The 16,945-nt window shown below is 41.7% G+C and overlaps 1 protein-coding gene and 1 long non-coding RNA gene across 4 annotated transcripts; both read left to right on the forward strand.

The window, feature by feature from the left end:
- Nucleotides 1-2,936: 2,936 nt before the first annotated feature.
- On the forward strand, nucleotides 2,937-4,402 carry LOC306920425. The gene is made up of 3 exons (XR_013789660.1): nucleotides 2,937-3,036; nucleotides 3,566-3,724; nucleotides 4,084-4,402. It is a non-coding gene; the product is annotated as an uncharacterized lncRNA (long non-coding RNA).
- A 976-nt stretch (nucleotides 4,403-5,378) lies between these two features.
- Nucleotides 5,379-14,503, forward strand: rnaset2 (ribonuclease T2). 3 transcript variants are annotated; one of them, XM_079496926.1, is made up of 10 exons: nucleotides 5,379-5,503; nucleotides 7,130-7,210; nucleotides 7,719-7,773; nucleotides 8,733-8,782; nucleotides 9,613-9,670; nucleotides 9,896-9,960; nucleotides 10,756-10,869; nucleotides 10,958-11,003; nucleotides 12,147-12,221; nucleotides 13,860-14,503. In XM_079496926.1, the coding sequence occupies exons 2-10, from the start codon at nucleotides 7,137-7,139 to the stop codon at nucleotides 14,079-14,081; spliced, it is 759 nt and encodes a 252-aa protein (XP_079353052.1). In that variant the 5' UTR covers nucleotides 5,379-5,503; nucleotides 7,130-7,136; the 3' UTR covers nucleotides 14,082-14,503. The 3 variants fall into 3 exon arrangements, with proteins under 3 accessions (XP_079353052.1, XP_079353053.1, XP_079353054.1); XM_079496927.1 differs by lacking the exon at nucleotides 7,719-7,773 and adding an exon at nucleotides 7,827-7,881; XM_079496928.1 differs by lacking the exons at nucleotides 5,379-5,503; nucleotides 7,130-7,210 and adding an exon at nucleotides 7,332-7,349.
- Nucleotides 14,504-16,945: the final 2,442 nt, after the last annotated feature.

A 16,945-nucleotide genomic window follows, 5' to 3' on the forward strand; every position in this document is an offset into this window, starting at 1 on the left:
GCGTAAAACAGGCTGCAGTTGCGTCATGACTGTCATGATGATTATCATGGCAGTCATGTTTCAGGGCTAACTCCCATTGTAACAATGGAATGGGGAAGTGTTCATTCTATCTCAATGGGATAGTTCCACTGTACCGCAAAGCGGGTGCATATGGGCTAAAAAAAAGTAATTTAAACTACTGCCGAATGTTTAATAAAGCAATACCCAAGCGCGCGCTCCTCGCACACACCAACCCGCCTCCACACACCCACCCCCTCCCTCCACACACACACACACACACACAGCGGCGCCTAGCACATTTTAGGCTCAAATGCATAAGCACGCTCTTAAATGTCGACACACACGAACAACTCCCAAATATGACCAAAAAGTAATTAAAACTACTGCCGAATTCACGTTTATTACAGTAATAATCAAACGCGCGCGCGCGCGCGCGCACCCCCCCCCCCCCCTCCACACACACACACACACACACACACACAGTACACACACACCGGGGCGGTGTGAGCATATATTACATTATTTTAAACTCACATGCATTTTAGCACGCTCTTAAATGTCGACACATACGAACAAATTCCAAATATGAAAAAGTTATTCAAACTACTGCCGATTTAATACGCAAGCGCGCGCACACAAACAAACACAAGTTTAGGCGGGCAAACCACCTCGCCAGTCGACACGGAAAACTACATGTTAATATGAACAAATTATCAAAACAATATATTGATTTCATGTATAATATACTTACAGTTGATGTGGTGAGACAATTCTTGATCAATTGAAGAAAATAAATTCGTTTTAGTCCAACTGAACGCTCCGACCGCACTGCGAGCAACCGGCCGCCATTAAAGAAAGTTGAGAGAGAACTTCAATGCCCGCCCACTTATGACGTCAGATGCAGTCACGTTCAAGGCAAGGGTGTTTGAGTAAATGGGAATAAAAACCATAGAGCTCCGATTAATTAAATGCACTAAACCAGTTCAGATTACTAGAAAATTAGCACTTCATATTACTCAAAGGGAAAAACCTGCTCAATTTACTTCATACGTGTGAGTTAAAAGAACCCTTTCTCATGTTTCAAGTATTCAGTACTTTATTTTTTGTTTAATAGTTTGTGTTGGGGAATACAGTGTATAGATAAAGCTGCAATACTGTTTCCCATGCTAACAAGAAATGGATGTAAATTATTGCTCTAAAATATATCAACTTTAAATAAATAAATATGGGGTACAAGTCTGGATTGGGTTGTACCAATTCAAGTTTTTGGGGTGAAAATGGTCAATTGATTAAGGCGCATATATACCACAGTGGGTAGTCTGATCGATTCCCGGGCAGGGCGTACCTTTGCTGCATGTGACTCGTGAAATAGCTGTCCCTGTTTCCTGTCTTTACCCTGCAAACAAATTACATCACACGCGCACACACACACACACACGCCTCTGGTCAACCAACCAGCCAGGTCTGGCTTGGCTTTTATGCTGTGCTAAAAATGTCTATCTTCGTATCTTCATGTGGCTCTTCCATTGAAAATTAATGATAGCTTTGTACTTTAATTTCATGTGGCTCTTCCATTGGAAAAGAAGGGTAGCTTTGTACTATATTGTGTCTCTGGCTTCCATTGGAAATGAATGATGGCCTGTATCTTGGCTTTTATGCTGTGTTCACACTGGCAGCTACAGTACAGTTAGTTTAATGTAAAATTAATGTTTTTTCTTTTTTTTTTTCTCCAAGGTCAAGCGCTGCAGCAGACTCTCCTCAGAGAGTACCTCAACCCTCCAGACCTCCATGCTCTGTTTGGCACCATCTCTCCTCCCAACCTGGAGGAGATCTTCCACACAAAGAAACCCCCCCCCCCCCCCCCCCCCCCCCCACTCCCCTTCAAAACTTGGGGACCACCATAACCCAGGCCTCTGGTCAGGTCCCAGACAGGCCTGGGTTGTGGTAAAAATTATATAAAAAAATTAATAAATTGGGACCCCAAAAAAGCCAGGCCTCTCTGGTCAACCAACCAGCCAGGTCTGGCTTGGGTCCCCCCCCCCCCCCCCCTGCAGCAAACTCTCCTCAGAGAGTACCTCAACCCTCCATGGGGACCACCATAACCCAGGCCTCTGGTCAACCAACCAGCCAGGTCTGGCTTGGGTCCCCCCCCCCCCCCCCTGCAGCAAACTCTCCTCAGAGAGTACCTCAACCCTCCATGGGGACCACCATAACCCAGGCCTCTGGTCAACCAACCAGCCAGGTCTGGCTTGGGTCCCCCCCCCCCCCCCCCCCCCGAATCCTAACCACTAGGACAATCAGGGATTGGCCGTACTGCAGCTACAAGACACCTCTCCCCCTTTAGGAGTCATGGGCGTGGCCACGGAGCTCTTGGCTACACCCGATAGACCCTCCGGGACACTTGGGACTTTTACGGTCTACAAAAACAAGACTAAAGTGCTGCTGTGTATTGTGTCAAATCAGAGAGAGAGAGAGAGGTTCTTGGTTTATCTATGATGACCCTAGATTACTATTTCTATGCATTTTGTTTTCCTTGCTTACTGTAAGATGCTCTGCTAAATGCCTAAATTCCCATTTTGACCCTAAAAGGGTCAAAATGCAGTCATGACACTTTCATTTATCGAAAACTGGCCTCCGTAAAATCTGAATTCCCCACCCACAGCCCAACCCCTTTTTCCCCTTACTGTATATGTTCCTTTTCCCTTTTTACCTCCCTTATGATGAATTCCTGTTCTGTTCTTTTACTATATATAGAAGTGTCTATTTGTATGTCTCTAAATGTTTTGATGAATTGAACAAGGTGGACCCTCTTGTAAACAAGTGTAATGCTTAATTGGGTTGTCCACTCACAGTTAACAGTCTTTGTATTGTGTTTGTGCTTGAAATGTACTGTAATTCTGCAAACTGTTAATACATATTTCAATCAATCACCCAGCTTTGGTTGCAGAGCTAAAAGCAATTCCTGTGGCGATTTAGAGAGCTAAAGAGGGTGGTGAGAGAAATGTCTAATGTCAAAACACGCCCCCTGATGACATGGTAACTATACCCCAAAATGCAAAAATCATGTAATTTATCCATTTGAGAAAATGTTTGTAATGGGCTACAAAATCTGGTGATTTACCTGGAAAGAAGGTATGCTCACAAACTCGAGTTAAACGGTATTTTCACTCATAGTTTCAATGGGAAATGGGATGATGCCTCTCATATTTCACAAGTGGTTGGGGAGTAATAAGTCTATGCATTAGTCTTTGCATATTGAATGTACAGATGACTATAATGCAATTTGGTTTTTTTTTTATCACAAGTAAGACGCGTAAACGCGGGAAGCAAACAAAGCTGTGGTGGCAGTCTGTGCACACACAGACCTCTGTATCATTCCAATTTCAGTTGCCCTCTGGTGGCGGGCGGGTGGTGTTACAGCGTGACAGACAGACAGTTTTGGCCAGCTTCTATAGTTAGTGCTCACTTCGTTCGCAATAATTTGTTGAGAATAACACCCCCATGTTTTGTTGTTTTGTTTTTAGGTATATCTTATTCCAAAAACAACGTTAAAATACTTTTTCAGGGAGTTGACGAACCGGACCCGGCCAGATGGAAGGCAACCTTGAGATGTGCGTTGAACAAAAGCGGGGAGTTCAAACTAGTCTATGATGGGACCAAGGAGACTCCTCCGTACAACAGCTGTCGTTGACAGCTGTTGCAGCCCTGTCTGCAGATTTAAAAGGTGTCGCAGCCCTGTCTGCTGATTTTAAAACGGGTATTGCATATGTAGCCCCCAGCCAAGACCCACCCTGCAACAGCAGCCCTGCCAATCTATTGGCACGGTAGGTTGCGCGTTAGTCTGGCGAGTGGGAGCCCCAGGTTCAATCCCTGCTTATTAGGGGAGGGGGGAGATATTGTTTTATAGATAAATCGTTGTCACCGTTTCAAGGTGTCTTTTATTTTTGTAAACCCAAATGGTTTTTATTTGACTTTACTTAATTGTGGTGTTTGTTTTTGTTTTTTGCCCTTCCCCCTTATTCCAAAACAAAGACCTCTATGCACCCTTCGTATTATCATATTCTCACTGTCTGTTTTTCACAGGTAGGCCTATTTGATGACGATGATGCTGCAGCTGTCCAAGAGGCCATTTCTTTCTTGAGTGTCCTGAGCATCTTTGTGGTCAACAGAGACTGAGATAGTCTCGACAAATGACCAGAAAAGCCATCGAGGGAGCAGAGGCCCTGGTATCCCTGATGTTGCAAATGCTTGCACCTACCTGATGGGTCTGATGTATACCTTGGAACTTGGCTACCCCAAGCCTTTGAAGTACACTCTTGAGCTGGACGCAAGCAACAAAATGTCTCCCAAACTATATGGTTTGAATACAAGTTTAAATGTCTAATGTTTTCATGGAGGCCAACCATCAGGGCTACTAAACAATAAAAAAAAAATGTTCTAAATGTAATTTTGTCCAAATGATTACCTCTGATAGACACACGTTCTGTGTCCATGTGTTGGACTATTTGAAGGCAGCTGTTAAGTATGTTCTAAAGGTCATTATTATGGAATAATTGTTACCTCTGATGGACATATGTCAATGTGTTTGAAGCTGCCTATTTGAAGGCATGTGCGTATGTCACACTAGTCGATACATAGCAGGGATTTTTGTCCAGTGTCCACTTTAGTCGGCCCACTTGGGGCGGCTGTGGCTCAGGAGGTAGAGCAGGTCGTCCAATGATCCATGGGTCGGCGGTTCGAATCCCGGCTCCTCCTGTCTACATGTCGAAGTGTCCTTGGGCAAGACACTGAACCCCAAATTGCTCCCGATGTGCTGGTTGGTACCTTGCATGGCTTCCGCTGCAATCGGTGTATGAATGTGTGTGTGAATGGGTGAATGTAATGCACAATCTATGTAAAGCGCCTTGGATAAAGGCGCTATATAAATGCACCATTTTTTAGTCTGGAAATGGGATGTTTTTTGACCTTTCACCTCGCTGTATGGTGTGCCAATTAAATGTTTACACCTCTGCTGCTTAGCGGACAGTGTGGTGTTGTAGAGGAGGTCTCCCCGGACATGTGCGTATGTCACACTAGTCGATACATAGCAGGGATTTTTGTCCCGTGTCCACTTTATGAAGTCCATGCACTCCAGTGAATAGCATTTATCCATTTAGATAACTTTTTAATTACTTATCTTTACACAGAAACATTACTTATTATTTTTACACAGAAACATGTGTGTCCTATAGCATCGTTTAAATGCTTAATTTATAGTTTTAATGTGCAAATTAACTTTTTTTTCAATACTCTAGAGGGTACTCTTATTTTGAAGAGATCGTCCCCCGGAAGTCTTATATTTGCTAGCTTAGATTTGCCAGAAAAACAGTGCCAGTGGTTTTTATATCTGACTGTAAACAAACTGGCTTAGTTAGTTTGTAGCTCCAAGAAAGAGGAACAAACCATAGAAACCACAAACATACAGCTCTGAGAACCACAGAACTCCTGAAGAAGAATACGATCGGTGAGCATTTAACTAGTTTAATACGTGGATGATTTTAAGCTATTTATTTTGATAATAAGTAAGTAGATAGAAGATAACTTTGTTGATCATCATTATGTACTGTACTAGCCTAAGATTTAGACTGTCGTAGATGTAGCTATCGATTCTGACATTTTCAATCACATCTACGAGAGTCTAAATCTTAGTACTGTACTACAGTGTAGTTATTATTATTTTATTTTTTTGTATAGTGTTTTTTCTTTTTTTTTCAGCACAATATAACATACAGTACATGACAAAACACTAGACTAGCATTGCCATGCATACATTGTATGTACAGTTAATGACTTTGTCTGATCATGCGATCTTTCTTACTTCTCTCACTGATGGGATTAGTCTGAATTTGAGCAATTAGAAGTATTGCTTGATATTTGTCCAAGTGACTTTTTTTTCTCACTCCAATCAAGCATTTGATGTCTGAGTGTATACACTAAACTTACAGGGCATCAGTAAAGCATGCGTGCATGTCTGTCTGTCTGTCCGTCCGTGCATGTGTGTGTGTATGTGTGTAGAGGTGCTCACGATGTGGTCTGCTGCAATTCTTTGATGTGGGCACGGCTTTCTTTATGACTTCTTTTCACTTCCTCTGTAGCCTCGGGAACCCAGGGTTTTTTTTCTGTAGAAGCACATTTCCTCTTCATTTGTACATCACATGCGTCTATGAATATGAGTAATATGATGTACTGTAGTAGTCCATTTGTGGGCTCCTTTTTTTTGGTCACAACATCTGTAGCCTATGTTGTTAATTCATTATTGTCGCAGAGAGACAGAGTCAGACATGTAGTCTGGCTAATGTGATTCAGTACCAACAGAGGCGCGTTTGCCAGACTATTGTGGTGCCACTTCCCACTTGCTGTCAATGCATTAAAGCAAAATAAAACCTCACGACTGAAAATGTTTGTACGACCAAGTCTATAATGTGCGATTCGTGAGTCAGTGTGAAAGGAGCCCCCCTACCCCCACACCAGGGCTGATTCCTAAACAATTAACACAACAATGACAAGCAAGTGTTATCACAACAAATGAACAATTCTGACATTTTAACTTTTAGTAATACGGTTACGGTATTGTTCGTGCTATTCTACTGCCAACCAGGTGAAGAAATCACAGATTGAGACACAGACAGATTTTTGGCTTTTCTGCCTTTATTGATAGTATCAAGTGAAGAGAAGGGGAGAGAGACATGCAGCAAAGGTTGTCATGAACGGGACTCGAACACGCAACGCGAGGCCAAAGCCTATATGTGGCATGCACCTGGACCACTAGGTCAGCGGGCGCCCCTTATCCTTTGCTTTTATATGAAATATGCCGAGACCATTAAGATTTTATGGAAGATGCTTCTGAACATAACATATTGCTAGTTTGACGACTTGAAAAGCTATAATCTTAAAATAATGACCGAAAATAGACGATCTGTAGATTTGCTGTTTTCGCAGCGCAACATGCTTAAGTTCCATAGAAGGCATGCTGGCCTCTATGGAATCCAAATGACTGAAATCAGTCGTGGCGACTGAGAACTTTAATCCATGTCTTCTTGATAATGTCACTCATTCTAAAAACCTAACATGTGGCACCTTAAATCTATAGGACAGACATGAGACGCTCCGCTACTCTCCTGCTCTACCTTGGAGCTGCCCTGGTGTCCTCCGCCTACATAGGGCCACCACCGTAAGTTATACATTGTCGCTTGTGTTTGTTTTTTCTGTTTTCTGTATTTGTAAAAAAAAATCCAAATAAAGTACTAATCATAAAAAAAGAAAAAGAAAAAAATCATTACAGTGTCCTCCGCCTACATTGGGCCACCACCGTAAGTTATACAGTGTCTCCTGCCTTCATAATATGTCCTCCTTAATATATTATAGTCATCCGTCCATCCATGCACATTGCACGGATGGATATACAGTATACTTCCCTCCCTCACACATACAGATGTTCTGTAATCTCACATTTTCTGTCATCTCAATTTTCAGAATAAATTCAATTTAGGTACTTTTTAAAAGTACTTTCACTCTATACATACAGTATTTTTAAAGTGTGTGTGTGTGTGTGTGTGTGTGTGTGTGTGTGTGTGTGTGTGTGTGTGTGTGTGTGTGTGTGTGTGTGTGTGTGTGTGCGTGCGTGTGTGCGTGCGTGCGTGCGTGCGTGCGTGCGTGCGTGCGTGCGTGCGTGTTTTCAGACACATGTGGACCAAGCTGATCCTGACTCACCACTGGCCGACCACCTTCTGTGGTGTGAGTTTGCCGTCTTAATAGCCTGGTTCAAATTAAGACATGTGTGTTTTCAGAAACATGTGGACCAAGCTGATCCTGACTCACAGCTGGCCGACCACCTTCTGTGGTGTGAGTTTGCCGTCTTAATAGCCTGGTTCAAATTAAGACATGATAGGAGACGCTTAGCGCTTTGTTTTAACACTAGTATTCTTGTGTCTCTCTAAAACTTAAACTACTGTAGCTCGGTCAGCGCACACCACTTTTGTTCCTCTTTTGTCTATATTGCCAATCCCCATTCCTGCATTTCACTTCTTCATTCCTTTCAAATGTTGTTAACTTGTCCATACAGAATTATTTAGGCCTTAAATAACATGTGACAAGTCATAAGACTTGCCGTCTGTGTGCCAGTGTGAATTAATCAGGCTGTTCTGTGATTGCATCGTTTACTAGCTCCACAATTCACTCACTGCACTGAATAAAGGAATAGAAATACAATTATTTGTATTCCATTTTGTACAGGACTTTTTATTTTATTTAGGGATGTGCCCAATGCAATATTTTATGCTACAGATAACTGTGAATTCCAGGAATGCATGTTATGTATCCATAGATTAATGCATGTATTCCTGGTCTTCACTTATTGTCTATAGTATAACATGATGCATTGAGTGAGCACATCCATAATTCATACACTTGTACTGTTATGTGACTTCTGTCATATGACTGTGTGTGGGTCTGCAGGCTAGGTTTTCTCATTCTGAGAAGTCAGTGGTCAGTTAAGGTGTACTTGCACTTCCTCTAGTCTAGGTTTTCAAATGTTCTTTTTGGACCACATTTGTTTCGACAGTTGCACCACACCTTCATTTTAGTTAACGTTATAATTCTCGTTCGTTCGGTTAACTTAACATTTACAAAGCAAGCAACAATAAAGTGTGTGTTCTGAAGTGGCCTAATGATAACTGTACTCCTGTGTGTTGTAGATGGAACACTGTCATGTCAAAATTAACACCTGGACACTGCATGGTCTCTGGTAAGTAAAACACAATGCTTGTATGAGTGGCTGATAAGCATTATAGGGATAGCTTTTGTGTTCCATCATCGTGTCCAATTCACCAATATAATAGTAGGCCTACCATATCCTGCTAGGTCTTATTATGGCTTTGACTTTCATGGATACATTTATAATACATATTTACTGAGACTTTCATTCAAGTACTATATATATAAATAAGAATAAACCACAGAGAGGAGAAAGTAATAGGAAAAAGGAAGAAATTAAAGGAATGCACCTGGGGTGAAAACTTTGCCCGCCCCCATATGTCTTATCTCTACAATCTACATCACTCATTTGTGACCCTTTGCGACACATAATCAGCCTACTGATAAATCCCAACACTTTTCTTTCCATTTCATTCTTAAGTTATCTTACTGGCAAACAAAACAGACGGGACAGATTAAAATACCCTGCCACCAACTGATATGGGCAGGCTTAATATTATGATAACTAAGCAAATGTTGGCCTGGGCCATGGCTCAGTGGTCCAGGCACCTTGGCTGGTAATCCAGTCTGGCAGTGTGCCGCGGGTTCGACTCCCGATCCCGACGGCCTTCACTGCATGTCTTCCCCCCCATCTCTCTCCCCATTTCCTGTCAGCCTACTGTCTGTCCCTCCATAAAAAATATAAAATAAAGGCGAAAGCCACAAAAAAAAAACATTTAACTAAGCAAACGTTGGTTGGTAGCTCTATTCACCTATTCATCAACGAGGTGAATAAATCAAAGGCCCTGCTGTCACCTTGCTTGGCTATAACCACCTGTGTTATGATGCCTACATATCTATGTCTGTGTGGGTGTTTTACAGGCCAGATAAAGGGAATGACTGTAATTCATCATGGGCTTTCAACTCCTCATTGATAGAGGTAAGACACTGTTGTGCATGTGTGTGCGTGCTCGAACCATGTTCTTTCAATTCCGCTTTTTTATGAAATGTGCTGTATACATGAAAGATTCATCATAATAAAAGATTAGAAATGGGAAAGAGAAAGAAAATGGAGAAACATTTTGGCAAGTTGGGAATTTGTCTTTTTGCAGGTTGGTATATTATGAGTACTTAATTTCCGAAATAATAATTGTTTCCCATTCAGGATCTGCGTCCAGACATGGAGAGCAGTTGGCCTGACCTCAAAAAACCAACCTCCTCTGAATTCTGGTATTGACTCAGTTATGCATGATTTATACTTTGTTGATAACACTTGCTTGTCATCCGATCATTTAAATTCAACAGAAACAAACCTATTAGTTTGGACGGCAGCCTGCAGGGCCTCTGGCAACTCCAAGGGCCGGGCCCTAAGCAGCTGCGTAGTTCAGTCGTTCTCAAAGTGCCGTCCAGGGACCACAGGGGTCCTTGAGGGAGTTGCAGGGGGTCCCCAGCTAAATGATAGATAGTTAGGATGGGAGCCAAATGGACCCGTATGGGTCTGTAACTCAGAGAGTGTACAAATTGATCCAAATGGACCCTAACGAGTCAATTTGGTTCAATGTGTACACTCAGAGTTAAAATAACATTGATTTTACAATATAAACTGGGGTCCCAGAGATAGAAATGCCATTAAACGGGGGTCCGTAGCTAATGTGGGATATCTTTTCAAATGGAGGTCTGCAGGCTAATAAGTGTCAATTTGGGGGTCCTTGACATGACAAAGTTTGAGAACCACTGGCGTGTATATGGTGGGCCAGCAGTGGCCGTGAAGCGATTGCGAAACTATTGTAATGAGTCTGTCTGTCTCTGTCTTCCGCAATGACTCAATATTGTCCACAACAAAATGTATTTATTTACAATGTTCCTCCATGGCAAAAAGTTCAATAGTGCCCTTTGTCTGGTACTCCACTGTTTTCTATAATACCATATTGTACCTACACAACTGACTTGCTGTCTTTCTAGTTGCTAGTCCTCACATTGTGTTGTGACTCACTGCCACTGCTGTGTGTCTCCCCGTTTGAACAGGAAGTATGAGTGGCATAAGCATGGTACATGTGCAGCCAAGGCAGAGTCTCTGAACAGCGAACATAAGTACTTCGGCAAGGCACTGGAACTGTACCATAAAGTGGATCTGACTGGGTACAAAACGAGCACACACACACACACACACACACAGTGCTGTACTTGACGCCTAAAATCTAAACCTTACCTTTTGCTTTCACCACAGAGCCCTGGCGAAGTCTAATATCATCCCATCAATCAATTACTACAAGGTAACTTCTGTTGTATGTTTATTGTGATGGTGTATAATACATGTTTTCTATTGCAATCTGAGTAAATGTTGTGTTTTTTTTGTTAGTCCACATACTGTACTACTCAGTGAGCATTATTGTGTTCATACCACTGTGGAAGTCAAATCATGTCATATTACATTGGCATGAAGATTGCAGTCTAGCATAATGTGAATGCATGATTGTATTGCGGATGACCTTTTCTGTCATGTATGCCATGTATGCTACAGTATGTACCTACAGTACAGTGTATGTCCATAGCCTTGCTGCCGTTGCATTAAGGCTCTGCCACTCTTTGCTTCTAGCCCTCGCATGAAACGCAGACAAGCCTCTCCTCTGTAGCGGAAATATATTAAAAAAAAACGTTTTATCTACTCACCAATACAAAGGCGGTTTGCGTAATTAGAAACACACTCTGAGCCCCCCACCACATGTATAAAATGCACTTTTTGGCCAGAAAGGGATTGTTTTCCACCGTAAAATAAATACTTTTAGTTACTCCACTGCGCCCTCTACCGATATTGCCAAGAGAAAAATCTCAGACAACATTTTCCTTCCGGAGAAAAAAAATCCCTTTCTGGCCAAAAAGTGCATTTTTTACATCTGGCGGGGGGCTCAGAGTGTGTCCACTAAGGAAAGTAGGCTTTCTAATTACACAAACCACCTTTGTTTTGGTGAGTAGGTAAAACGTTTTTTATATTTAAGCTACAGACGAGAGGCTGGTCTGCATTTATGCGAGTGTAGGAAGAGAACAGTTCCATAGCTCTAAATGCAACGGCATTAGAGCTATGGACCAGAGCTAAGTGTATGTATATCATTACTGTTGGGCAGAAACCTTGTAGCTCCATATATCATCTTTTGATGTAGCGAAAAAGTAGCGAAAATAGCCTATCCAGCGGGTCAACCTGTTGGACCTGCGGGCAACGGGCCGGCCCGCGCATCACCACTACATTGGATCCATTGGAACACATGCTCATTGTTCCATTTCCTGAAAAGCAACAAGGTTTCCGTCTTACAGTGATATTATGTCCATACATTATTCTTTTACCACCTCCTATACAGTATTTAATGCTCTTTTGCTATTCATGTGGACATACCTAAATAAACCATTTAATGTCTGTGTAGTTTGCAGACATTGAAGCAGCCATTGAGAAGGCCTATGGTGCCACGCCTAAAATCCAGTGTGCTCAGGAAACCCAGGTAAAAAAAATCACATTCACGTTCACGTATATCTAGTGTAGACGAACACAGGAATCCAACAGGTATAGATTACTGAGTGCAATTCGCTGGATGCCTCCTTTGTCCTAAAGCATCACCAAACGGTATTGTGTTATTCTAGTACTATAATTATTACAATATTATATTACACCTATACTTCAGTTGCCTGGCGTCCTGTAGACCAAAACTCTTCACCGAAATAGCCCATCTACAAGATCACAACGCGTTGATCTTGTAGATGGGCTATTGGGACGAGAATGTTAGTTTGCCTATTTTCACTTAATGCTATTATTATGACATGCCAAGAATTTGGACGCCAAGGTTGTTAAAAGACAAATCTCCACAATGGCCAGATCCTCTCGTCAGGTGGGAGCCGCGATGACTACAGTAATAGAGACTACAGTAATAGAGGCTTCCCAGAAAGTCTGCCACATTGCACAGTGGTGGGAAAAGTGCCGAGTAGTTTTACTTCAGTAAAAGTATCAATACTGTAATATAGTAATAAAGTATATATATAATAAAGTAAAAGTCCGGAATTGAAAATGCACTTGAGTAGAAGAATGGATCGGGTTCACAAGCATTTATTTAAACAGCAGAGCAACGTTTCGGTTTTTCAACCTTCCTCAGGCTTGATTCAGAATGGGCTGACGTTGATACATTCGAGAAGTATAAACAACCAATGAAAAAGCACGTGATAATTGTTTGACAGATAACGGCGGTGTAAACCAACATCATGTGACTTAAAGGTACAGTGTTTCTGTGAACAGTCCTCATTTGACCTTGACCAGCCGGTTGTAATAGGCCCTTTGTGCAATGTTTTTATTTTCCACTCTTGTCATTATTATAATCTGTTATTTGCAATGGTAAATGAGGAATGTTCACAGACACACTGTACCTTTACCTCACATGACGTTGGTTTACACAGCTGTTATCTGTCAAACAATTATCACATGCATTTTGATTGGTTGATGTTTATACTTCTTGAATGTATTTGCCCTGTGTCTCGCTGTGAATGTACAACGTCAGCCCATTCTGAATCAAGCCTGATATGAGGAAGGTCGAAAGACCGAAATGTTGCTATTTAAATAAATGCTGGTGAACCTAGCAAGTGGCAGTGTGTATAAAAATCTTTAGAAAATAGCAGATCTACAAGCTTCCAATGCATCGCATTCGATGCATTGTAAGCTTAACTCATTTAGACCAGATTCTAAATCCTGACAGTTTTCTAAAAAACCTATGTTTCTATCTATATCAGTGGTTCTCAAACTATTTAATTTCAAGGACCCCCAGAATTATATGTATTTGGTCGCAGACCCCCATCTCAAAATATGTTTTCAGGGACCCCCCAGAAGCAAAGATTTGAGTTAAAACCATTTGCTCTGAAAGAATATATATATTCAAAGATTTGCGCCACATTTTCACGCTTTTTCAAAAATAGCAGATCTACAAGCTTATAGCGCGGCACTCCGTGCTATGAGCTTGTAGATCTGCTATTTTTCTACAGCTAAAGTATAACATAATGCTTAACACACCAAAAGGTAGTATACTTAGTTACTTTCCACCACCACTGGCCACATGTCTGTCTGTAATATGCTTGTTTGTGGGGGTCGGTGTTTCCAGGTTAATGCAGGTGTTCAGATCCTGGGCCAGATTGAAGTCTGCTTTAGCCCTGAATTCACCCTCGTCGACTGTGAGAGGCAGTACAAGTACACCAATGTGGAATATGCTGCTGCTGCACCGGCTATGGCCGACCCGTTCCCTGCTGCTGCACACGGGTTCAGAGTGTGTGACCCCGACGTGCCCGTTTACTATCCACTAGTACCACAAACTAGATACTGGTAAAATACTGCCATGCGTACTGTATGTATCCATTGTACAGCCTCCATTACAAAACGTTACATACATGAGCACGTGACGCACGCACACACACACACACACTCCACAGACTACTACATTTCAATGAGCTTCATGGAGGTAAAACCACTTTCAATGTCCTTATCTGCAAAATCTACAAGCTCACAATCGTGTCACAATCAAGTTTAAATGCTTAATGGGTTTAGTGGTTAATGCCAGATACCGACACATCAAAGCTGTTATGCTGGAGCTACTGTCCTTTTCTGAGTTCTTGTGGAATTTCATTGACAGTGGCCAATATTGTTGTTTCTCAGGGATGTGGCAATCTACTGCAGGGGTTCTCAACGTTTTTGGCTGGGGACGCCCGGGAATGCTTTGGCCATGTCTCACGCCACCCGCCCCGCCCCCCATCCCCACCCCCACCCCCAATACAAATTGGCTGCTACATAAAGCAAAAATACATCATAAATAAATACTGAAACCAGATATAATCATTATGGAAAGTTTATGCATGCACTATGTGTACTATATGTAAACTCTTAATTTCCATTTTCTAGCCATTCATAATTTGGCGACCCCCCCGGGGGTCGCGACCCACGGGTTGAGAACCCCTGATCTGAAAACATTTTATCACATGCAAACTGAAGTGTATAAAGTGTTGTTCAGTCTATCATTAGGTTAAGTTGCTTATTTTGTCTGTTAATTAATGCATTAATTTGATTTAGTGTAATTATGGTATGAATTAATTAATTGTGTAAAGCAGCTATTCTGTGTAATGAAAAAAAGGTCCCGTACACTGTCTTCACATATAGAGCAGCAGTTTATTTCAGCTGAGTGACAACGTTTCAGTCTAAAACATCGTTTAGAACATCGTGTGCGGGACCTCTTTCTTTTCTCATGATTCGCATTTCTTTGCCTTGTGCACAAGGACTTTTCTCTACATAATATAGTTAAAATCATGAATGAAGTAAAGTTTTAGCAATCATTAAATGTATGACTTGACTGGCATTATTGTGTTCTAAGTCTTAACAAAACACAGTTTCTTATGTACTGTACTGTCTAGCATTAATTTTGTTCTCTTCAAGTTTCATTATATTTTCTGTCAGGCATTTGTTCATTTGGTGCCACCATGTGGCTAAAGTCATGCACTGCATCTCCAAAAACATGCAGTTTCTATTAAATGGTAAATGGTGCATTTATATAGCTTTACATAGATTGTGCATTACATTCACCCATTCACACACCGTTGCCGGAGGAAACGATGCAGGGTACCAACCTGCTCATCGGGAGCAATTAGGGGTTCAGTGTCTTGCTCAAGGACACTTCGACACTAACTCTGGGGGAGCCCGGTTTCGAACCTTGCGGTTCCCATCCGGCCACTCTACCCCTCATCCACCGCCGCCCATTAGTGGCATGGGTGAATCAGGGGTGGACAACAATACATGACCTTAATTATTACAGCATACTGTACATTAATATGCAATACCTCCTGAGTCTAAACATGCTATAGGATCTTCCAATATAATCCTATAGGATTCTGAAATACCAGTAGATTCATATAGGATTTCATCAGAAAATGCTATAAGACCATGTTTGAAAGATGAATCAGAATCAAAATACTTTCGCATTAAAAATTAAATTATCAGCCATCTCCAAATGTCCAAAAAGGGCACATAAAGGTCTCCTAGGTGAGTGGTTGCCTTTCCCCACCCCACATCCCCCCACATCACTGCAACATTGGAATGATGAGATTCTCAGGACCTATACATCTGGCCTCCTAAAGAGAAGGACACCCATATCACACAACAGGTAATGTATCAGAGTTTGGGATTCTTGCTTTCCCATTGTCCTCATACTTTTCCTCTTCACTAGCTTTGGATCCAATGATGGGCTGTCAGGATATTGCAAGTGGGCCCCCAAATAATTAGCAAAACACTAAGATTGTAATGATCATATACTACTGTAACATTTCCAGAACAACATCTTTAAAGCCTGACTCTCTAGCCCGATGGATAAATATTAAATATCAATATTTTGATCTCTTCAATTACGGAGCCTTAATCCCATGAAGACAGTTTAATAATCCGTCTGTTTCTGGGAACACTGGGCTAAAGAGTAAAGAGGTCTGGTAACGTTTCCAATATTCATCAAATGCACTTATGGCCCTAATTCCATCAGTGCCCCACCCCTTATCTGTAAGGCCTCACTCACACTGTTGCAACATGCATACAACATTTGTCTTGTGTCTTGTCCGTGTTTAATGGCCGCCCCAATGCATTTCCAATGGAAGTCACATGGTTTGACAAAACATTTTTGTCTGATGGCTGTGTTGTGCCCCCCTCCCCCACATCAAACAAATGTTTTGTCAAACCATGTGACTTCCATTGGAAATGCATTGGGTGGCCATTAAACACGGACAAGACAGATGTTGTATGCATGTTGCAACGGTGTGAGTGAGGCCTAAAGGTCTTTGCCTTTTTGTTTTGTTGAGGGGCACTAGCCCCTCCTATATTCAGCTATAGTGTAGAGTTTTGTCCTAACACAAAATTCCAATTGACAATGTATGGAGAAAACAGTATACATTGATCCCATCTACAGTTAGACAGTAATTGGTTATTGAATGCAGCTTGTGCCCACCAGATAACTTCAGAGAAGACATGGACGTGAACTCCTCAATATTCACAAAATAAGGCCTATAGCGACATATAAATACTATATACCGTATGAAACAGAAGACTCTCTGCTTTCATAAGAAAAAAACTTCTACTGTAGTAATAATAAAAATCACACCCTTGTGAAGTGAGTGGTGCAACTCTGTCCCATATTCTGTTCTCTGCTTATTCAATACAGCT

The sequence above is a fragment of the Electrona antarctica genome, assembly GCF_951216825.1.
Source record: "Electrona antarctica genome assembly, chromosome: 3".
NCBI lineage: Eukaryota > Metazoa > Chordata > Actinopteri > Myctophiformes > Myctophidae > Electrona > Electrona antarctica.